The sequence below is a fragment of the Glycine max genome, chromosome 12 (assembly GCF_000004515.6).
Source record: "Glycine max cultivar Williams 82 chromosome 12, Glycine_max_v4.0, whole genome shotgun sequence".
Classification (NCBI taxonomy): domain Eukaryota; kingdom Viridiplantae; phylum Streptophyta; class Magnoliopsida; order Fabales; family Fabaceae; genus Glycine; species Glycine max.
This window is the reverse complement of record NC_038248.2, coordinates 1292765-1316159: the sequence shown is the minus strand read 5'-3', so window position 1 is coordinate 1316159 and position 23395 is coordinate 1292765. Positions and strand designations below refer to the sequence as shown.

Genomic DNA, 23395 nt, shown 5'->3' with positions numbered 1-23395 from the left:
TTACATTCTCCGTCCAACTGTTGATTGATATAATTTGGGCTACGGTCATGTATAGCTCTTTAGACCTTTACCTGTCTTTACCGTAGCTAAGACCCAATTTCGGAAGAAAGCTACAGAAATTGGTCAAATTAGTGCAATTACACATGCGTAAAAAAAGAAATTAAAGCTCGATAATAAAAATTGATTTATGCATGATATCATAGGTACCGAAACTTGAAGTAAAGAAGATAACAGTGCATTCTCTTGTTCACCACAAAGTTTCAACCATCTACCTCAAAGTCCAAGTGGGTTAGCTTGAATTTTCTCGAGTTCAACACTCTTAATTGGAAAAGTTTTCGTATGTCGTTTTTCGTTAATCTTCTATTATGGAACTTTCATCATGTATTTTTCTTCCTCTTCTAACAGCAATGTTAACCAAGATAAATGAATATATTAAAAATAGCACCAATATTCATCATGTATGGTTGAAAAAGTTTTACACTTCCATTTATTTAACCAGGATTACAAATAGCTAGCTTATTGACGGAAAAGATGAAATGGCACAAAATAAAATAGAACATATTAGATTCTATTGTTTAAACTATTTAAAATACAACGGAATGAATTTGATCGAAATTTTCCCTTTTCGTTCAATTTGGGAATATGGGGTGAATATTTTTTTCGTTCCATCACGAAAATATCCACACAATGAAACTATATTTTTGTTTTATTCCTTCCTTTTTCTATCTCTTTTCATTATATTTCAATAGCCATTACATGTCAAAAAATAACTTAAAAATGAAATTACTTTCATGATAAAGTTCCAACACAAAAAATTGAACTCGCTCCCTGGTTGCATTGAGGAATAAATCTGCTTATCTCAAGATCAAATACTATATATTTTTTTTCTATTCATGTAAGTGATATACTTTTTGTTTGTAAGAACCATCTAATTTGTTTTGGTGTGTGAAAAAAGCCATGCACATGCACTGCACGTTATTATTAACGAATCCATAAACAAAGGGAGGGAAGGTGTTAATCGCAAAGCAGAATTCCTAACAAACGCAGAGTTGGAACAACGTTTGTTCGAAACATGCAAGAATCGTAAAATGAACTCTGCACCTGAAATTGATGGAGAAAGGTGGCTCCAGACTCCAGTGCTTTCGTTGGAATAATGCAAATGCAATGGCTCAATCGTCTTCCCCTCAAACCTTTTCTCTTCCGGCTCCAATCTCTCAATGGCCTCGAGGTGTGAATTTATATGTGCCTTTTTCTTATTGTCACTAAAATTTTGATGATAGGAATGTGCATTATTATTATTATCATTATTATTTGGCTTTTGAGGGCTAGTATATATGCATCTCCCTTTATTTCATTTTCCCTTGTCTCTCTTCCTATGCAGAGTTGATGAAATGGCTTTCTCTCATTCTCATTCCTTTCCAGATTACCGTTTATGCTCCATTCCCCATGCCAAGTTTCTGTTTTGATAGCCTATTCCATGTTTTGATGAAACTTGATATTCCAGTAAAAAATGTAGTGCACTCAGTAATGACCTTCATAATGGAATGATTTACAAATTAGGATTCATCAAAGCTGAATTCTTTTAGGAATTCATCTTTGGTAATGATATTGCAGTAAGTTTATGGTTGAAACTAACAATTATATCCAAGAAAAAAAAAATAGAAGTGTTGTGCTTGCATAACATAGCAGTCTCAATGCCACATAACATCTGGAGAGAGAACTGTATATTACCTCTCTGAACTAATATATTTTCCTTATTTCATTACAGAATAAGGCTTTGCTTCTGGCCTCGTAAATCTTGGTGAAATAGAAGTTTGCAAGGTCACAAGGTTTGAGTTTATTTCGAGCAGCAGTGCTATGCTAGACACAAAAAAAGCTGTTACATTCTATAGGCCAGTGGGAGTACCAGAAAGCTTCCATATCCTTGGTCACTATTGTCAACCCAGTGGCAAGCCCTTACATGGTTTTGTACTTGTTGCTAGGGAAGTGGAAACTTGCTTTTCTGAAAATGCTGATATTTGTAACCAAGATAAGTTACCTCCTCTAAAGAATCCCCTTGATTTTTAGCTAGTTTGGAGTCAAAATGCGGGAAGTATGGAAATGTCAAGTGTATACTTTTGGCTACCTGAACCTCCTGAAAATTACAATGCCCTTGGCTATTTGGTTACTAAGAAACCTGACAAGCCTTTGTTGGATGAAATGTGTCGTGTTCGTGCTGACCTCACTGATAAATGTGAACCTTACCACCTAATACTCACTGCTGGTTCTAGAATTCTAGAGTTTTCATTTCAGGTATGGAGCTTGAGACCTTGTGACCGTGGCATGCTAGGGAAAGGAGTTTCTGTTGGTACTTTTTTCTGCTGCAGTGGCTGGACCATGGGAGAAGATATACCTGTTGCATGCTTGAAGAACCTAAATCACGAGCTACCAGCAGCAATGCCAAATTTGCAACAAATACATGCACTTATTAAGCATTATGGCCCTTCTATTTTCTTTCATCCTCAGGAAAAATACTTGGCATCTTCTGTGGATTGGTTTTTCAACAACGGAGCCATGCTGTGCAAAAAGGGTATGTCTAAAGGAGAGGGAATTGATGCAAGTGGCTCAAATCTACCAAGTGGGGCAACAAATAATGGCCAGTATTGGATAGACTTGCCAAGTGATCATGATAGAAAGAATTTTGTCAAACGTGGGGACTTGAAGAGTGCAAGGCTTTATGTTCATGTGAAGCCAGCTCTTGGTGGAACTTTTACTGACATTGCAATGTGGGTGTTTTGCCCTTTTAATGGACCAGCCACTCTGAAAATTGGAATTAAGAATATTCCATTGAGCAAGGTTGGAGAGCATGTTGGTGACTGGGAGCATTTTACAATTCGTATATGCAACTTCAGTGGAGAACTCTATAGTATATACTTTTCTCAGCACAGTGGTGGTGAATGGGTTGATGCCTATGACTTGGATTATATTGAAGGCAATAAAGCTATTGTTTACTCATCTAAATGTGGACATGCAAGTTACCCTCATCCTTGGACCTATATGCAAGGTTCTTCAAAACTTGGGATTGGCATTAGGAATGATACGGCTCGCAGTAATTTGTATGTGGATTCTAGTATTCACTATGAGCTTGTTGCAGCTGAGTATCTTGAAAATGATGTCACTGAGCCTCAATGGTTGCAGATTATGAGAGAGTAGGGCCCCAAAATTGTTTTATGATGCAAAAACTGAGCTGGATAAGGTAATCAATGCTCTTCCTCGCATGCTTAGATATTCAGTGAAGAGCTTATTTAACAAGTTTCCAGTGGAACTTTATGGTGAGGAAGGTCCCACAGGGCCAAAAGAGAAAAATAATTGGATACAGGATGAAAGATGGTAAATTGATTCTATGTTGGTGTTCATATCACACTGTCACTGGCTCTTGGTGAGTGCAAATTTTAGTTAAATAATTGGGTGTTTTGTTGTAATTGTATTTGTATGTACAGAGAGAGATAGTTATGTAATAGTTTTGGTTGGTGGTTATCTTCTTGATTTTGTGGCTAATGATTTGTGCGTTACTAATATGCTTCAAATATCTCACAATTGGATCGAATGAGAATTCTTACACTAGCCACCTCTCACAATTGGATTGCACTTATCCCAATTGTTTTACACACCCAAATTCACCATGCTGTTACCGTGACAAATTAACAGTGCTATGGAATCGTGTTAAAGTATCATATCCCTGTTACTCTTGCGAGAAATGTAATAAGGCCATGCTTAGTTTCTTTGGTATGTTCTGCAAAAGCAATGTAGCGTTTGGCGTCTGCTGATACTAAAAATATCTGTGCAGTTTTAATTTTGTAATTTTGGTGGAACTTAATTCTTCAGGATAAAACTTTGTTCCTATTGTTAATTTTTACTACCTTTCCTATACTAACCATTTAATTTAAAAATTGTAAACTTCTCTATGTGTCATTAATGAATGATCATAATTAAAGCATCATAGTATTTATGCCAAAGTTATAAAATTGACTTGATGATTGATGATTGAAGAGTGAAGAAAAGATCATGAATTTGAATTCTTCCACTAACAAAAATTATCAAATTAATATTTGACATTTGTCAATAAAAAATATAATATTTATGTTTTAATGTTGATGAATATTTTTAGTTTATCTAAAAGTTTTAAATAATACAAAATATGAAATGGAAATTAAAATAAATGTGGAATACACCTATGAAAAAAGAACAAATTTTAGAAAGAAGAAAAATATGAAAATTAATTTGAGAATAACAGTTGCTAAAATTTGAGGAAAAAAGTAATATAAAAATAAATTTTAAAAGTAATTAAACCATTGACAATTTAATTAGATTTTGGCAAAAAATAATGATACTAAAAAGTAATTAGATTTGGGAGAGAAGGAAAAAAATAAATTTCAGCATAAACAAATTTAAAATCCATTAACAATTTTAGGAATTTTAGAAACAATTTACTAAATAGTGTTAGACTCGCGTTTCAACGAAAGAAGTAAAATTCAAATGTCCTTACATTCAAAAATGAAGATTTTTTAGTTAAAACATATCAGTCATATTTTATCATTGGGATTAAAAAAATTGTATCGTTTTTATTTGAGTTAAATATTAAAATTTTATTTAATACTTTTATTCATTTTTATAATTAATTTTAATTTTAAAATAAAATCAGACTAATTTGTTAGAAAACCATTAAAATATTTTATCCACTACAATATAAGTAATAAGTCTGAATATACTTCTATTGAAAAAAAGTCCGAATATACATTAGATACTTGTTGGATATTGACATGGGCACTAAAGTTTGGACACGAATAATTGTCCCTTGCCATCCCTACTATGCATTTGATAATTTCAAAATTTACAACACGTGTGGCTCAAGTAGAGATTTAGCTAAAAAAGCTTTTGTGACAAAGATTTCCAAATATTAAAAAAAATCCAATAGAATTGACAATTATAAGCAGAAGAAAAGAAGACTAAATAATTGCAACCACCCAATTGAATTAAATCACAAGAAAACGTTCTGAAGAGAGAATCATGACACATTTGTCAGAATCATTATTTTTATGAATCACCACAGGTACAGCCACACAGAAATACTACAAAGAGTGAGATGGAGGAAATCGGGGCAGAATGAACAAGTGATCCAGTATCCATTAACTTCTATCCGGCACACGTGCACTTAATAAAGGATATCAATATGGCAAAAGAATTTAGTTAATCATTCGTCATGCACAAACTTGTATAATTGGAGCAAAGCCACATACATATCTTGAGCACCCTGAAAGGCTTAGCAACTTTCTACTAATGAGAGCTTCAGATGTAACCCAAAAAAATTGATTATCAATCACATCAACTTAGAACCGGCCACACACTCTACAAATTCGTCCATTGCCAAATCCGAAGGCCAAAATACCTCTGCAGCGGAGAAAACCTATAATGTAATGGGATGATAAACATGAAGGTAGCTCGTGATTGAAATAAGATGATAGTTCAAACCTTGAAAATTAGAAGGATGAAGTGCCTAGTCCTATTGAAGAGTATCCAGCAGCTCTTCTCTCCTTCAGAGTTGTGGACAACCAGTCCAAGCCCTCATAAAGACCATCTCCCCGAAGAGCACAAGTGCCTTGTATGTGCCACTTTCTGTTCTTGAGATCAAAGAGACCTAATCCTTCACATATTTCCCTTGGTGACATTGCTCCTTTCTGGTAAAGAAAAGGAAAACATTAACAATTATAACTAGACTTGAGGATAAGACAAAACTATATATATTGTTTGAAGGAGAGTACTTTATTCAAAAAGAATGGTCCGCCAGTATTAAATTGATAATCATATAAAGTGCAGGTTACTTTGGAAGAGAGAGAAGTTCCATTAGATGAAACTGTGCCTATACTGCAAATGAAAACTGTGGTGGAGTCATGGCTGTCATGCTTTTATGGAAGATCATGCAGAATTCGAGTGGTATAGATGTAAGAATCTAACTTGAATATGTGGGAAAAAAAACCCACAAATTCCCCCAAAAAGTGAAACACAAAAAAAAATCTTACTGGTATTAAATTTTTTATGGTCAACCAGAATCATGAACAAACAAGAAGAAAAAAAAAACTTATTAATAGAAAATGTTACCCAGATAGTGGCATTAGCTGGAGAGCCAAATACAAATTAGGAATTATGTTAACAGTCATTAAGGAAGGAAATCTACATTGAGCAAACCCCTTGTGGCAACTAGCTCCTAGTTAATTAGTTTGGCACTACATGTAAATTCTAAAAACTTCTGGAAAATATACTTTGAATTTTATTTTTTTGCAAGAGCCTACCCTCCATGCAAGGTGTTTTCTAACTTGTTATTATCATAAGCTTGTGTAGCTCAGTTGGACCTATGATGGGAACAAGCATTTAGCAATTGCTTTACTTTTTTCTGTAGGTATAAGTTTGTTTAGCTTCCCCATGTTGATTCATATTTCTCATATGTTCCAACCAAACATATAAGCTAATCATATTGGAAATTAAGTATGTCTGCACACATATGCGCAAGTGACACACACAGTCACACACACACTGTTTCTGCTGGATGTGCCATGCATCATCTAATAATTGTTACATATAATAAAAAATATGAAGAATATTGTTAGTGAGTAGCTTGTAAAACAATGAATATTTTCTACTGCACTTGATTCCTTCGGACAGTGGCCCATTAGCAGGGGGAAATTCTAAAACGTCTAACTAATTTTCAAATATTTTAAGTATTTCAATGATTTTTGTTGCATAAAACTTACCTGCACTGGTATATGCATTAAGTATATAACCCACTACTAACTCTTGTAGTACATTCAGTAAACAATGTCAATCAATTCACATTATTTGGCTCTGATTTCATCCTTACTCATGAAGATAATTATATATGTTAGCTCATTCAGCCGAAAAAACACCAATCAAGAAGTAATGAAGACATACCAGGTCCTGTTTGTTGGCAAACACCAAGATGATACTGTGGAGCATAAACGGATCATTTATGACTGTCTGCAAGTAATCCATAGATATATTCAAAATCAGTTTGGAATAACATCGCGTATCTGTACACATTTTGATTTTATTACCTGAAATTCCTGCTTTGCTTTCCCTATCCTTTCGCGGTCCAGACTATCAACAACATATATCTGCATAAATATGCACATATGTATCAACCTGGCAACTATAGATCTGTAACATGTGATGAATGATTTTGTAATAGACGGAAAACTTTACAAGATACCAAATTGCAGAAGTTGTGTTTTCATTAAGATAAAACACAACAAATAATGGAAACTCATTCTTACCAAACCATCAGTGTTGTTAAAATAGTGCCTCCAAAGTGCCCTTAATTTCTCTTGCCCTCCAACATCCCAAACCGTGAAAACAACATTCTTATACTGAACCTTCTCCACATTAAAACCTGCAAAGCACTACAAATCCGTAAGCCTTAAATAAACAACATATAGGTTATTTCTAGTTCTTCCCCTGTTAAACTTAAGTGTGATACTGGTACATGTTTGCATCAAGACCTATTCAATTCACACACATCCACTGCTAATAGATATTTGCCCTGCCAGTCGAGAGGAAAATATCTTTTTTTTCACGAGTCATGACACAAGAAATCTAGTTTCAACTAAATCCAGCTCCATTAACAGAAAGATTTCGATTACTTCACACTGTCAATGAGGAATCACAACAACTCCATACTTACAAGCAAATTCAAAGTTCAAAACAGACAAAGAAACAAAAGGTAAGTAGATAACCGACAAGCATATGCTTAACATCCTTTGGCTATCAAGACAGAAATGGCTTAATTAGCTGATACCAAGAAATCTGCTTATAGTATAACTAAATTAAATGATGCGCTTATAGAATTAAACGCACCTATTGTAGGAACAGTAGATAAAACTTCTCCAATGTGGAGCTTGTACAGTATAGTTGTTTTGCCAGCAGCATCTAGACCAAGCATCACAACCTAATCCCAACAAATGTAAAAAAAAAAAGTAAGTACGGAAACTCATGCAAAGATCAAGGATCTATGGTTAGAAGATGGATGATGAGACTAAGAAAAACAAGTATTAATGATCACTAGAATTGCATTATCTTCCTTTATAAATCATGATGATAGCTGATTGCAAAAGCAAACGATTTGAAAAGAGAAAATTGAAATAAAATCATAGCCCCGCACAGTATCAGCGTTATTAAGCAAAAAATGACATCTATTCTTCTAAGAATTATTATATTATCATTATTATGACTGTTGCTATTAAGGAATGGAGAAGGAAGGAAGAGACCCGCATCTCGGTGTTGCCGAAGAAGGTGTCGAAGAGCTTCCGAAAAGCTTGACCCATGCCTTCGTTCTGTGCGATCCAAATCAAATCGAGAATCACAAAAGCCTTTTTGAGATGATGAACCTTCTATTTCTAATTAGAACAGATTGCAGTGGCGTTGCCTTCAGTTTGATTTCGAATCACAACACCTCAATAAAATTAAGAATCTTCGCATTTCCGTTTTTAATTTATATTATCTTATTACAAAGAAAATTATTCACCTTTATGTTCAATGTTAATAGAAAAAACGCAGGAATATATTCTTCTCTATCAGAAAATAAAATGCAATTCTTGAGCTGCATATCATTTTCGTGGCCAATTTATCTTCCACTTCTAAAAAAAAAAAAAATACATCTACCCAAAGTATAAATATTTTTTACACTCTCACAAATCACCATATATTCTAATTGTATTGACCTCGTAATAATTATGTTAAAAATGATACCAAGAAAATCTCATATCAATTGATAACATAAATATATATAATGGCAATACACGTTAATTAAATGTAACATAAAATACACACACACACACAAACATCATTATCTACTCCATTTTAATTAGGATTTACTCAGAAAAAAGTGATTTAATATCCGCTTCAGAATAAGACTATTAAATCTCAAGCATAAGATGCTAATATATATCGGTTGATAAATTGTTCGGTTAAAAAATTGTTGCAATTGTTGTATACTCTATTTCCAATTAACTAATTAGTTTTTAATGATAAAATGTAGCTTTAAACAGAAAGTACTATAGTAGTAATTTTCACTGAATTTTCAGTGCATCATTTTTCTATTAAATTGTAGGTGCAATATGCTTAAGCTAAATTTTATGGTAACAAGTACTACATAGGTTGTGCCTTTATTTTATGTAAATATTTTTTATCTTTCTTTTCTTTGCATTATATTCATTTATCTTTTCTTATGCTTTCAAACGCGGCACATGCACGGTCATTCAAGCATAATTATGGGTTATTATTATTGGATTAGATAAGTTGGGATCGTGGTTTCAAGGATCTTCTGGTGGAATTTGACTCACGGTCAGCAGGGGTGTCCAGCATCTCATTCCTATGCTACTTTTGTCTCAATGTTTCGACATTTGGAGCAGGGTGGAAGATACAATTTGTCTCATATTTACCGCAAGGCAAAAAAAAAAAGACATTTATTTAACTCATGATAGTAGACTTTAAAGAGTTTTGTATCAAGACAATTTAGTATCATAACAATATTCACCTACATTTCTCTCCTCCTTTTCCAGCCACCACTTCCATTTCTTCCTTTTCTTTTTTTTTGACTTTTTAGTTTCCTTATTTGTTCATGGCGCCTTCCTTTTTATCTATACCACTTTTCTATTATAAATGTATCCAAGCCAACAACAATGCTTTACTCAAATTAGTTGCCCCTTTGTGAGCTCACCCTATTTTACTCAATCGCTTAAATTCGTTGTGAATTGCTTTGAGTCATTTCGGATTAGTTGTTAGGCAAGCATCGATTCGGAAGGAATAAAACCCAAGCTCTATCAAAGTTTATATGTAATATTTGCGTTTGTAATTTTAAGATTGTTAATATGTTTATCTAGAAGGCTTTTAATGTGCACGCATGATTGTTGTTTATTTACAAAGCATGGCTATTATACTGTTTCTTTAGCATCGAGTACTGTTTTACAATCACTGCATAACAGACTTCAAAAAATCTTACTGCTAAATATTTTTAAGAAATTAACACATAACATCCTCACAGACATTGAGACATTTTGCAACGGTCCTCTCCCCAAAATCATGAATATCCTATTCTTATAAAACATTTTAAAACACCAAGCACATTATACATTCTCAAAGATCGCATTAAAATGTAATTTCTTATAAATGAAGAAACCCATTCTCGAAAACAAAATGCCCCCTATATATTATTATTCCTAGACAGGGAATATGATTTTGAAAAAATAAAAATCATTCTCGAAAACAAAATTTAATTATACATATTTTGTTCCACAAGCCGCCTATCAGAGTAATCTAGCATTCATATTTTTAGTAAACACACTAATCTAACGGTCACATTCTATCCAAATATACGTGAACTTGAACAATGAAGTTAATAAAATACCTTACAAGCATTCCACAGAAACATAGACGCTCTAGAAGAGACTGTTCATTAAAATATCTCAACTGAACAAAGTTTAAGAAGAAAAAAAATCACCATCCACACACGATCTTAAGAGGACCTTTTCCCCACTCAGATTCCTTAATTTCTCGCCTTACTAATGTATAAATACTGATAGCTCATGATCAGATTAAGTATTAAATTTAAACCCGGTGTTTAATTATGTAGAAGAGATCTTTCCCTGATTAGATTTGCTAATTGGCTCTCTTGCCATACTAGAATTTCCTGTTACTTTCAACATTAAAACTGAGAGCAGAAGCATTAAAAAAAACTATTGGGAGGAAATGAACACATTATATAGCACACCAGTTCACGAAACCATATATTAAGTGCGCTCATTGTACATCAATATCCCTAAAAATTAATTGGTGAGGGAAAAAATACAAAATATCAAACCACAAGGGTTTTCTGCACAAACCGCCCGAGGTTAAGGAGGTGTCACCTAAGGAGTCATCAATACTCAGGAACGAGTCTTCCATCCTGCGATTCTATATAAAGATGCCTTCATGAATCCCTTACAAATATTATCAGCCCCAATTAGTAATTGAATAATCTACACTCACCCAACGGACAAGGCAGTATCCCCGGCCAGCGAAAATTCTGAAATCAGGAACTGCCAAACCAGTCCCAACTTAAAATATTGGGAAGAGGGGGGAAACTAATGTTGGAGAAAAACGCTGCATCTCTTCTTAAAGGACCTGGCAATGGATTGAATCAAAGCCTGTGAAACAAGTTAAAATGCCCACCGTATTACTATCAACTCCCACACTGTTTAGCCTATCTATGAGTCCACCATTTCATCTTGCAATTCGCTTGGGGCAATAAGCCCTGGAATAGAAAGCATTCTTTGTCGTTCTCTCTCTCTCTGAGCTGCAGCCTCTTCTGCATATAGATCTTTGTTATCCTGCAGTAGAAAAGACAATTGATAAGGCCTCAGATTTGTACAGAATTACAGGAAAAAATATAATCAAGGGTCAACAATGCCATACTACATGGGTAGAGGAGCAAATCTAACACAATTTACAGGGTGCATATAAAGCAAACCAAAAACATTAATAAGCTAGCAAAATGCTAATCCCCGCAGTCATTGCAAGAACCAACTTAAATAGCTGCAAGATGTACTGCAACTTCATGATATACAAGTATAAAATTCCCATATCAGTTTTGAAAGGAAAACCCCTATCGTTAGCACAATGTAAGCAGTAACACTAAAAGAAGCAATACCTGAGCTGAAAATTCTTTTGACTGAATAAGAAAATCTCGTATGTGATTTTTAAAGGTGGAAAGATCATTGGTGGACTCAAATAGTCCATTAACAAATTGGGTAACCTGCAAATTTCTTGAAATCAGTCATTTGTTTTGGTAAGGGAACAAATTATTTATTTCACTCCAATTACCTCTGCTGATGTCATGTTGGGAAATGAAGTGCTTAGAAGTTTTATGGTAAACTCACGTACAAACACAGCATTACTTGAGTATGAATATTGACTTGTAGCAACATCCCAAAGAGGTTCAGTTAGAGCACCAGTTTCTAGCTGAAAAAGATGGAACTCCATAATTATTTATTTCGTACGTACTTAAAAAAATTAAACCAAATAAAGCAGGATTATGACACCGTACCAAACAGAACAAATGCTGTAGCACCAAGACATGTAATTTGAATCCAGGTTTATGAAAAGTGTCAGTCAAGACGGCAAATATCTCTTGTTCAATTGTCAAAAAGTATGTCCGATAAAACTGATTACAGAACTCTGAGCCCTGTTATAAGCCAGACATTCAACCAAAAAGTATATTATTATAGAGAGAAGGAAAGTACAACAAGGGAGAGGGTAACAAATCCTCAAAAACTGGCAAACTTATATACACTAAACAAAGAAAATTAAGCATGCAGAAAGAACCTCGGAAGGTTAGGAGTGAGTTGTAAACAAAAATTATGAAAACCACACCTGAAACTTCTTCAGCATCTCCAACAACAGGTTAAGCCCAGTTTCAGCAATATTCCTTTCTGTATGCCGAAATGCCCATATGATTGAGTCCATAACAAGCTTCAGTTGCTGGCATAGATCACAAATAACATGAGGCACAGACTAAAAGATTACAAATTTTGACAATGCAGTCATAGTCAACAGATAAAATAAAAAAAAAAAACTGACATGTCATTGATATATTGTGGGCAGAGATGGAGCAGCAAACACAACCTGACTTGACAAGCAGATTAATGCAGGAAAACAATGAGTAGCTATGGCACGGAGTAGAGAGAAGAACTTGAGCCGATGCTCTGGGTAATCTTCAAAATTTTTTGTAATCATCTGTACAACAGAACAAAAAGGAAAATATAATTCAGTGTATGTTTACCTGCAGATACCCAATAATTATTTGGCTTCAGTTGTTAAAAATCACAAGTTATATGACGCATCATTTGCAGAACAGAACTTCTATAATATATAAATATGCATCTAAAAACAACCACCACCTCCAAGCCTTTTCCCATTGGTCAGGTTATGTATATGGATGAGACACCATAATGTTATATAGTGAATCACATCTACAAACAAACCACTAACGCACAAATCTTAATTAATAATTTTGCTTATAATTTTTCCAAGTCTCCCCTCCAACTTTAATGATTAAGCTACCCTCCATCTAATCTACTCTCTTTACTAGGATTCTGATGTCTTCTCCACACAAGTTCAAACCATACAAAACGAGATTCTACCATCTTTTTCAGATAAGTTGCAACTCCAACTTTACCAGTCTTCCCCGTGTATGCATATAAACAATTGCTGTAAAATTAAATCTCAAAAAGAAGACCACAATGTTCTAAAATTAACATGATAATAAAGTAGGACATTTTCATCAGTAGCTGAATGAATATCCTACACAGTTACCTCAAGTGTGCACTGAAAAACAGCTTCAAATATGCGAGGTACATCTTCAATCATTGCAGCTTTATATCTGGGAGAGAGAGGGGGAGAGAGAGAATGTCACATGCAGTTATTCATAATTAAAATAGCAAATAAAACAGCTCTACCCTGAGGAAGAAACAGAACATTTACATACAGAATTTGGATTTCAAAGCACCTATACACCAATCAACAAAATAAAGGAAATGAGGGGAAAAAAGACAAAAGCATACTTGTTAACAATTGTTGCAAAAAGTGACAAAACCTCTGATTCCCTTGCATCAGGAACATTCCTGGAGTAATCTCCAAGAACAGGATCCATCATTGGCGGCACAAATTGTTTGCCGATTTGTGGCTGGTCTTCTGCCTTATCCAAGAATGTCTCAATCAGCTTAAGTGTCTCCCTCTTAACCGAACTGCATCAAGATAAACATGACTAAAGAGCGGAGTGGATAGTAATCTCATTTGTACAAAACCAGCATATCCTTAATTAATCATACCGTAGAAGTTTGACATAGGATGTTCTAGATGCAAAAGGTCCACCTTCTGTAATACTCTTTGAAATAAGCTCACTGTACATTCTGTTGCAGCAAAAAATTATTTAGCATTTAGTAAATAATCAAATCAAACTATTTATTGCTGAGTATCAATTATGTTATTAGCGTCCCAGAATATAAGAACTATAGTTAACAGAACATACCTGTACACATTCAACATGTCCAAAAAGATCAACGAGATTTGGGGCAAGAAATATGTCCCTAAAGAAGTTGCAACACTTGTATTCGTCTGAAATTGGGAGAAAAATTAACTTTATAAATTCAAATGGCTTAATAGCAGAGAGTGTAAAATACTAGAGAATATACAGCAGTGACACTAAAAACATATATATGATTTCGAAGTTATACCTGCATTATATTAAGAACTGTCCGGATTACATCCTGATCCTTCAAAAAATCAACATTTTGATGTGCCTGCCCAATAATTTCCATCCATTTCTGCAGAAAAAGGGGAAAACCACAGGCATTTATATATTTGGTTTTCAGTAATAAAAAAATAGCATGAAAAAAGTTCAGCAAATAATATGGCTTCTCAAGCAAAGAACCTGATTTGGGAGCTCCATCAACCGCTGAAGATATTCATCTCTCTTCTGTGCATCAGACTCTGCCTGAATCATGTGACCAACCTACAATACAAGAATATAACTTAAAAATGTGGAAACAAGAGTATAAACATAGAGCATATGAAAAAAATTTATAACCAATAATGAACTTGAGATCAAAGATATTTAAAGACATACAGATTCATAGAAGGAATGTATCTGATGGGGTTCAAGATCTGCAATAGTGATGGGAAGGCCTGTCAGAAGCTCAGACACAAATGGCTCGTTTTCCCCAACCTGAAATAGCAATCATTGTGACTGTTAGCTATTACCTCATGTACTAATAGTCACTTCTTTTTAGCAACAGGAAGATGGGAAGGGGATGCAATTGTAGCCAATTACCTGGGTGATTACAAATTTTCGCTTGCACTTCTGGACTATTTTCAGAAATGTGTCACAGGCCATATCCTAAAACACAAGAAACATGATTAATATTTTCATGTTAATGCATTTCCAGCAGCATATATATAGATAATCAAGCAAAATCATAGCTTTAGCAATTGCAAGCACACACAAAAAATATACAAGTACTACAAGGTCGCTATAGATTAACATAATATTTAACCAACTCATAAGCCAGAATTGTTTATACGCCACCATAAAGGATATATTGAAACAAAATAATTGTATGCTAAATAGGATATTTATATAGGCTACAGTACAATGATTAAAGAGAGGAATCTTGTCAAAATTATTACTATATGTTTAACAAAAATTAGTTAGAAGTTCTCCTGCTTAAAAAAAATATAAAATAAAAATCAGAGCCTGGCTATGTTTTGACACAAGTTAATACATCACTAAATAATAGGCAAGCAAAAATTGACAATAAGCTTCAACGGAGAAAAAATAACCTGAACTCCAGGATGTGTCTCATGCATAAACTCAAACAACTTGTTCACAACAGTTTTAAGGAACTTCCAATGAGCTCTTAAAAACCGTGGATACTGCCCAACAACATACCTGCCAACAAAAAGATATATTATTAAAAGAAACAGAACTAAACAAGCAAAACACAGCAAGATGGAATGTGTGAATAATCCTTACATGATATTACTCGCAATAACAGCTTTGTTATCTTTTCCCTTTGTGATTTCACATAGGTTTAATAAATCGCGAATGACCATAACCAAGAATCTGTTTTCCTGTAAAAAGTCCAAGATAACTAAACAAAAAATAGAGAAAAAACACCAAAACTAATAAAAAAGAATGCTATAAAAGAAATAGAGATAGTTAACAAATTAAATCAGTTGATAAAGGGATGTAATACATGAATCAGTCCCAGAAAAGACGAAATAAACAAATATGCAGTCATGAGAGACAGAGACAGGACAACCCCTGGCCCTGCCCCATGGGTGTGCACAGACATAGATTAACAATATATGAATAATTATGACTGTTTAAAGTCAAATTGACCAACAGGCAGTCACAATAACAGAAACAGAAAGACCTTAGTAGATTAGTATAACACCTATTTTTCAATTTTAAATAAATGCATATTGTAATATAATCAATATCAAATAAGCTAGAGAGCATGATGTTCACAGTACCTGTTCTTCCATCATGGAACCTGATATAGAACCAATTGCCCAGCAGAGTGTATTCAAATTGTTCCATGTCCAATCCTCACCACTTAGTTGTTTACTTAATTTCCTCAACATCTGGACATTACACAATAAAAGACCATTGAATAAAGGTGTCATAAATATCAGCACAAACATACAACAGTTGTACAACAGGAAGCAACAAAAGGATTTCTGATACACACCTGCTTTTCAGTATCATCATGGTCAAGATGTGACAAGTAAATAAGAGTCTCCCTCATAATCTGTATAATAAAACAATGACCAGTGAGTGAAAAGTAAATAAGAGTCTCCCTCATAATCTGTATAATATAAGAGTCTCCCTCATAACCTGATTTTAATTCACATTTGATATTTGAGGATTTTTATTTTGATCTTGCATAATTAGTTTGCATTATCTTTTAGATTTGGCTTGGATTAGGTAATCATTATCTTCATCTTACGTCTTTTTTCTTTAGTTTGTTGATCTACATATAGACCCTCATAGTAGTAGGCCTTGTGGGTTTTTCTGGCTATTGAGTAACAATTTTATTTCATAGTATCTGAGTTGAACCAGAGGAGGACTCTGCACCTAGAGCAGTATCCAGCATTTTTTCCCCTGGTTCCCCACCAATAAGTGTCTCAAATTTATTAAATATCACTATCAATGTTATATACAAGCAATCTATCGAAATACAATATTCAGAGAATAATAATTTCGACACGGGTTTTTTTTATGTAGATATGAATATTCAACAGAGTTCTGGTAGAATTAAGATGTTAGCTTATAACCTTATATTGAACAAGAACATCATTGTCCTTCAAGGTTTCACGGACAATGTTCCCATTTTCATCTTCAACTATGAGCACCTCCTCAGGCTTAGCCATTCGACAGATCATAAGCATTCTTAACTTTGACATGGGACCAGCATAAAGCTGCCGGCGCTGAAGGAGCTGAGAACCATGTCCATCAACCATACCAGGGAGCATTGCTGGTACCTGCTCACATTCCATTGATTAAAAAACATCAGTGACAAGTATGCACAGTATATCGACACCATAATTTCAATCTGAACATTACAATACGAAGTCATATTTTGTTAGACTTTTTTTTTTTGCACAGCAAAACATATTTTGTTAGACTTAGACTAGTGTTTTAGTGAGAGAAGAGAATGGTTAATTCTTGATTTCAACAATCAGTGAGGCAGTATTAGAGAGAGATTATCACCTGAAGTCCCATCATGGTTGCAGCAGCTGCAGGATTATCCAAACTTCGGTGTGGTTCAAACAGCTCCGATACCAAGGAATTCCAGTAGTCCAAACAGACCTGTTATTTTTAACAAACCAAGTATAACATGAACTCGGGTTTTCAGAACAGGAGGTAGTGGCATGCAAACTAACAGACACATTGTTGGGAGGGAATGCAGACGACAACTACAAGGAAATACAAGGTTAAACGCATAAAGTTGAGCATTCATAACAGAAGAAAAGTTCATACCTTGAAAACCTCAGTATCATCCACATATGAAATGTTGATCACATATTCAAGGCCCACTAGCAAAGCAGCTATATTCTCTTGAGTGGATTCCAGGATGCGAATGTGAAACTGCAAAATAGAAAGGTACCAGAATATCGTTAATGGTTAGCAGAACATCCAACAAACAACCCAAAAATGGTATGTCAAAAAAAAAAGGAAGAGGAGGTTAATGATAATGAAAGAGAAGACGCCAGCCGGAGGAAGGTCACATTCTTTCAAAATACAAGTATAATATAGACTGATATAGTCTACTATAATCTCAAAGTCACCAATCTCAGCCAGGTCAACTTTCTTTCACAGTTTAATCATGCTGTTTGATGATTATATATTCACAAAATAACCTTATGAATAGACATAGAACAGAAAAAATAAGACTTGCCTTGTAAAATGAAGTGAAGAACAGTGCCAGATTCTGTATAAATGCCTACAAGGAGAGAAAAAAAGTCAGTCAAATACTGCACAACTAATTAAGCAAATTAAGCACCTTGTTTCAATTAACACTCACTTGTTCCTCACTTGAACCCTGTCCATATGCCTCAGGTATATTTGTAGTTGGCGGGAGTATTCCCTGTACATTTAACACAATATTATCCGGAAGTCAACAAAAGAAATTATATTATATACTCAGTAGAACCAGATGAATGAGAATGCAATATATTTTACAAAAAAGGAGACCAAACCAAACAAACCTGCAACTGGACCATGAATATGTTATACATCTTGACATACTGCACATCATAATAATTCACAAATTGAAGGGCTGCCACCTGCAAATATAAAAAGTGAATGTTGAAGTTGAAAATTTCATGGAAAAGCATATAAGCATTTAAAGGGAGGAATATACCTCAGTTAAACATTGCAAGGTGAGGTTCCGGTATGCTGGGACAGGGAAAAATTTTAGGAGTGTCTCAAGCTGGTGAGAAACATAAAAAAGATTTCAGTTTCTCAGTTCCTCCCAAACAAGTTCATTTTAAGCTGAAAACTGCACCTACCAAGGGTGATTCAAATATATAACCCAAGGGAATCCATGATAAGAAGGCATGCAATGTAGATAGAGTAGCTCGTATGAGCTCAGTCCTTTGGGATGCCGATAACACATATAAGCATAACTCATGTATGAGTTGAAATTCACTGCAAACAACCAAGTATAAACTTTAATACAAGTAAATGTAGAAAAATCACATCCAATCACTTAATACTTGACTAGCCAAAGTATGTATGGCGAGGGGAAGCAAACACAGATATCAAAGTAACATGCACATATGTCAAGCCAGTTTAAATAGTAACCAAAGCACTCTAAGGTACGTTATCTCAAAAAGGAGAACAATATGATAAATTTACAACAAAGGAACTTCTGGCAAGAATATTTTCCAGTTTAGAAACAAATAAGTAAATCTGCCAACATGTGGTTATTTACCAGTTGTGCACTATATTCTTAAAACAGAAAATGTTTGTATCAAGAACTCCCTTTTCGATGTTTTCAAAAAATCATTTTGGTTCTCAAATAACTAACCATTACCAATAAAATAAATAAAGTAAGCAATTTATGTCAATCAACCCAATCTAATCTTCCAGCTGATATTGCAGTTACTAATTAACAACTAAAGCAATACCAGCCACAATCTATTTTTTCACCCACCAGTTATCATCAATAGTCCTACCTAGCCACTACTAAAAGCAGTTATCATCTCTTGCCAATCTTTGAATCACTAAAATTTTACAGAAAAATTATATATAGCATCACAGCCAAAGTTTTTAAAATGAAACCTTACAAATCTACTACTGTGAACCAGTAATTAAAAAATCAAAATCTTTCAGACACCCAACGTTAAAGAAAGGAAAATGAAATGGCAAACATAAAAGATATATAGAAATTGGGCTATAACCATTTACCTGTTCAATGATTGTTTAAGCTCTTTTATCTTCTGCTGAGTCATCTCTCCTCTTGAAAAATCAAAAACCTCTTCACTCAAAAGCTGAACGTACATTTTTTAGTTTAGTAATGGGCATAAGGAACATAATCTAAGGTTAAGTAGGATAAACTTACTTTCAATATAGCCATACAATTCTCACAAATTGTTTCACTAGTTTTAGCAGCTGAAACAAGGTCAGGAATAAAGCTTCGCCATCTTGCTGGCCACTCATGCTTCAAAATCTGCATATGAGATAAACCGACCATTTTCAGCATTGTGCAAATTCATGTATAAATACCAAAAAAAAAAACCAAAATAATGCAAAGGTTTCTGAATCCAGATATAGAAATACAAATATGCAACATCTAAAACAAAATTCTAAGAAAACTGCATTAAAGATCTTTTTATCTTGAATCTTAATATATACGCATGGCAAGGGAAAAAAATTCAAGATTGAATTCATGAATAGAAAAGGAAAGGTTGAACCATATGCACCAGATAACAGAATTAGAGAACAAAAGAAATAACTCAAATCAATTTGTAAGCATTAGGTACCCTGAAAAGATAGGTACAAGAAAAAAAGACAACATTCCTAAGAAGCTCGAATTTGTGCATGAAAAATTATGGGATAAAACATATGCGATGAACAATGGGTTCTGAGACTAATCACTGAATCAAAATAATCAGAGTAACACTACTGAATTCTAATTTTTACCTGAACTAATATAATATTGAGTTTGTTGACATACAACCTTTCCGCTCGAAATGAAGCCTCATTGCTAGAAAGCTATGCAAGAAAAGCCAATAGTGGGATCGATGAAGCAGAAAAACATAGAATTCACAAAAGAAGAACTAAGAAAAACTGAAGTGGTCAATTTTCTCTTTAAATGTGATTCATACCTGTACAATAACATCAGATATGAAATTTTTCATTCCATCTCGCTGCTCAACAGGTAATGCATTCCATCTATATTTAATTACGCCTTCTAGAACCTGAATGTACAAAATAAAAGAATATATATATAAACTACTCTAAAGGCATCTAAAGTAACATTCTCAAGAGAAAAGGAAAACATGTTTGATGGCTAACAAGTGTTGCTTTTCGAAGTCATTGCTTAAATAGCAAGTTGAAGCAGTGATCAAATTAAAGGACCCATATAACACAGGTATGAAAACATAAAACTCAACAAGCAAATAAGTAAAAAGCCCTCTCCAATATCTTAACAATAAAAGATTATTTTTACCATAAGCCTCTTGGCAACTAAAGGACGTAGGTTAAGATTTCAGCAAATATAGCCTATTAATTCAAGAACTCTGAGACAGAAACTTTGCCTACAAGTACTCAAACCACACATAACTACAAGTAAAGCAACTTAATTAGAGTGCTTTTAATTAAGCATGCTTTCAAATAATCAAATATTATGCCCGACTACTATGATCAACCCAGCACACATTCATACCACAAATTTTGTATGCTAGAATCAATCCCATTAAAAAGGTTTTAATGTCTAAACATAGTTAGAGCATTATGACTGAAACACAAGGCTATTGTTCAGCTGTAGTCTAACCAGAAAAGGTTATGGCATTATGACTGAAACCCACAAAAGCATAACAGAAACAGTTGAACAGATTATTTAACAAACCAACCTGTAAGGCGAAGAACTTGGTATTCAGGTTTTGAGTATTTTGCAAAATATGCATGACTTGAAGCCACATATCTGGATTATTTTGCAAGTCCCGCAGAATCTGATCGGCGGCATTTCTCTGCATCATTGAAGTGCACAAAATCCATCAGTCGCATAGAACAAAATGTCCTTTAATTAGCAGCACATTCTCTAAAACAAAACAAGTTGCGTTCTAGTATGACTAATTAATCACACTAACGACGAAAACAACAGAACGAAACGGCTTGTAGTTGAAACGCGAAACGAGTAGAACAATTGATATATCTCCACATTGCACATATCAGCAAGAGGATAATTCGTATAACGAAACCAAAAGGCGTTATATTCAATTGAGTGGTTAAACCCTAAGTGTAAGTGCGAAGTGTTTGGAAGAGACGAGAGTGATAGAGAGACCTCATCCTTAGATCCGGTGCCATAGAAGGCGGCGACGGTGGCGTCGAGCAAGGGGACGTCAATCGGCTGGCTCAAATCTCGGAGCTTCTCGGCGGCCATGGAATGAGTGACAAAACCCTAGACTGAGACCAGCAACAAAAACCCTAGACTAGACTAGAGCGTGCGCGAGAGAGATATTTCAGGGAGAGAAAAGAACTTCCTTAGACTTTTTTTATTTATTATTCAAAATATTAAAATATGCATACATACATATATATGTATATATATAGAGAGAGAGAGAGAGAGAGATGAAAAAGACAGCTTGAATTTGAAGCAGAGTTTGAAAGGAAGAGAGGCGCACGCACGTAAGTAGTAAAGGCTAAGGACTCCGCTCATATTTGTTGACAAAAAAAAAACATTCAACTATAAAAGACACTGTTAAATATAAAGAATGGTTGAAAAATTATTTGTTAATTAAAATAAAAAATGAAAGGAAATTTTTACGTTTTATATAATTATATGTAGTTAATTAAAGGCAAAGGCAAAATAATAACTCAAAGATTGAGATTTGTTCCAGGTAGTGATTCTAGACAAGGACTAAAACCCAAAATAATAAGACTAAATCATGATACTCTGTGAGAAAATGTGAAAGTAGGTTAGTTTTTTTAACTTTCTTTAACTTATACTTTCAATAGTTTTAAATTTTTTAATCAGGACAATAGTTTTAACTTTTAAGTACATATTACCATTATTTAGATTAGATATGATAATGGTTAAAAGATATATTTAAATTTTTAAATACATTTTTCAATATGATTAATAGCTTTTTTTAATTGTCATTTTTGGTAACTTACGGTGAGAAATGATAATTCAAGTTAGAAAAAGTTTGTCGATTCAAATTATGTACTTACATAAAAAATTTAAGGTGAAGAAATAATTGTTCTGTTCAAATTATGAATTTATATCTTTGGAGTAAGAAAAAAATACATATGATATAATTTATATTTATCTCGTTATAAAAAAGTATAATAAATTTATATTTTAGAATTGAACACAAACATTAAAAATTAATAATAATTCACACATTTCTTAATCTACCAAGACTCTTTTGATACACTTTAGTTTATAAGCCCAGGCTATGGTGGGAAGTAAATTTCGCTGTGTCCAATGCACAATAAAAATAATGATCTTTATATTGATATAATTTGATACACCACGACAAAAGTGAATTCATTAGTTGAACTGGTGTTGTTATATCACATGGCAAACCAACCATCAAAGTTACAGAAAGAATAACTCTTAGTTAAAATATAATATTATATAAATCGTTGTAGGCACTTATGGATTCTCAGCCAAAAAGAGAAGTTCATCCTTGTTTCAGTGACGACTCGAGGGAGGCTGAAAAAGTGTGAAATGTGAAGGTTTTGGATTTGGAATTTTGGATGAGATGTGGAAGCCATTTTCCATCTAATCATTTTTATATTCTATATGAAGCCCAATTTTTTTGTCAGCACACGAGAGAAGCAGATAGCCATGGCACTTATTTTCGTGAGCGTATTCACAATATCATTATCACCTCCAAATTGCCCATGCCGGTGAACACGAGAGCATGTCAAGGTTTGCGTCCAAAATTTTGACAACAATTTAGAGAAATCATTGTTTATTTTTCAGAAACTCTTTTTAAGGAAGTCATAAAAATAAATTATTTTTTCTTTAAAACAAACCAAGTCTTACACTAATGTGAAATAATTTTGTAA

General features: G+C 33.8%; 2 protein-coding genes and 1 non-coding gene across 4 annotated transcripts; 1 reads left to right on the top strand and 2 right to left on the bottom strand.

Moving 5' to 3' along the window:
- Window positions 1–1110: 1110 nt before the first annotated feature.
- LOC100787051 (uncharacterized) lies at window positions 1111–3607 on the top strand. The gene is made up of 2 exons (XR_005887610.1): window positions 1111–1228; window positions 1775–3607. It is a non-coding gene; the product is annotated as an uncharacterized protein (transcript).
- Window positions 3608–4965: 1358 nt separating this feature from the next.
- Window positions 4966–8506, bottom strand: LOC100816276 (ADP-ribosylation factor-like). The gene is made up of 7 exons (NM_001254107.3): window positions 8316–8506; window positions 7906–7996; window positions 7326–7441; window positions 7107–7166; window positions 6964–7029; window positions 5509–5714; window positions 4966–5427 (listed from the first exon to the last, which is right to left on the bottom strand). Exons 1-6 carry the CDS (start codon window positions 8370–8372, stop codon window positions 5517–5519), a joined length of 588 nt encoding a protein of 195 aa, NP_001241036.1. The 5' UTR covers window positions 8373–8506; the 3' UTR covers window positions 4966–5427; window positions 5509–5516.
- A 2302-nt stretch (window positions 8507–10808) lies between these two features.
- LOC100813443 (protein EXPORTIN 1A) lies at window positions 10809–22054 on the bottom strand. Of its 2 annotated transcripts, XM_003540119.5 has the most exons (32): window positions 21660–22054; window positions 21229–21345; window positions 20482–20574; window positions 20297–20368; window positions 19716–19823; window positions 19562–19644; window positions 18661–18799; window positions 18513–18581; window positions 18358–18435; window positions 18174–18236; window positions 18048–18092; window positions 17630–17737; window positions 17360–17458; window positions 16924–17130; window positions 16338–16397; window positions 16120–16230; window positions 15617–15714; window positions 15424–15532; window positions 14915–14980; window positions 14711–14809; window positions 14516–14596; window positions 14319–14408; window positions 14114–14199; window positions 13914–13994; window positions 13647–13829; window positions 13399–13465; window positions 12709–12819; window positions 12457–12564; window positions 12131–12268; window positions 11908–12045; window positions 11735–11839; window positions 10809–11414 (listed from the first exon to the last, which is right to left on the bottom strand). In XM_003540119.5, exons 1-32 carry the CDS (start codon window positions 21756–21758, stop codon window positions 11292–11294), a joined length of 3234 nt encoding a protein of 1077 aa, XP_003540167.1. In that variant the 5' UTR covers window positions 21759–22054; the 3' UTR covers window positions 10809–11291. The 2 variants fall into 2 exon arrangements, 1 of the variants encoding a protein (XP_003540167.1); XR_005887532.1 differs by lacking the exons at window positions 10809–11414; window positions 11735–11839; window positions 11908–12045 and having other exon boundaries at window positions 12250–12268; window positions 12664–12819; window positions 21660–21993.
- Between the last annotated feature and the right edge of the window lie 1341 nt (window positions 22055–23395).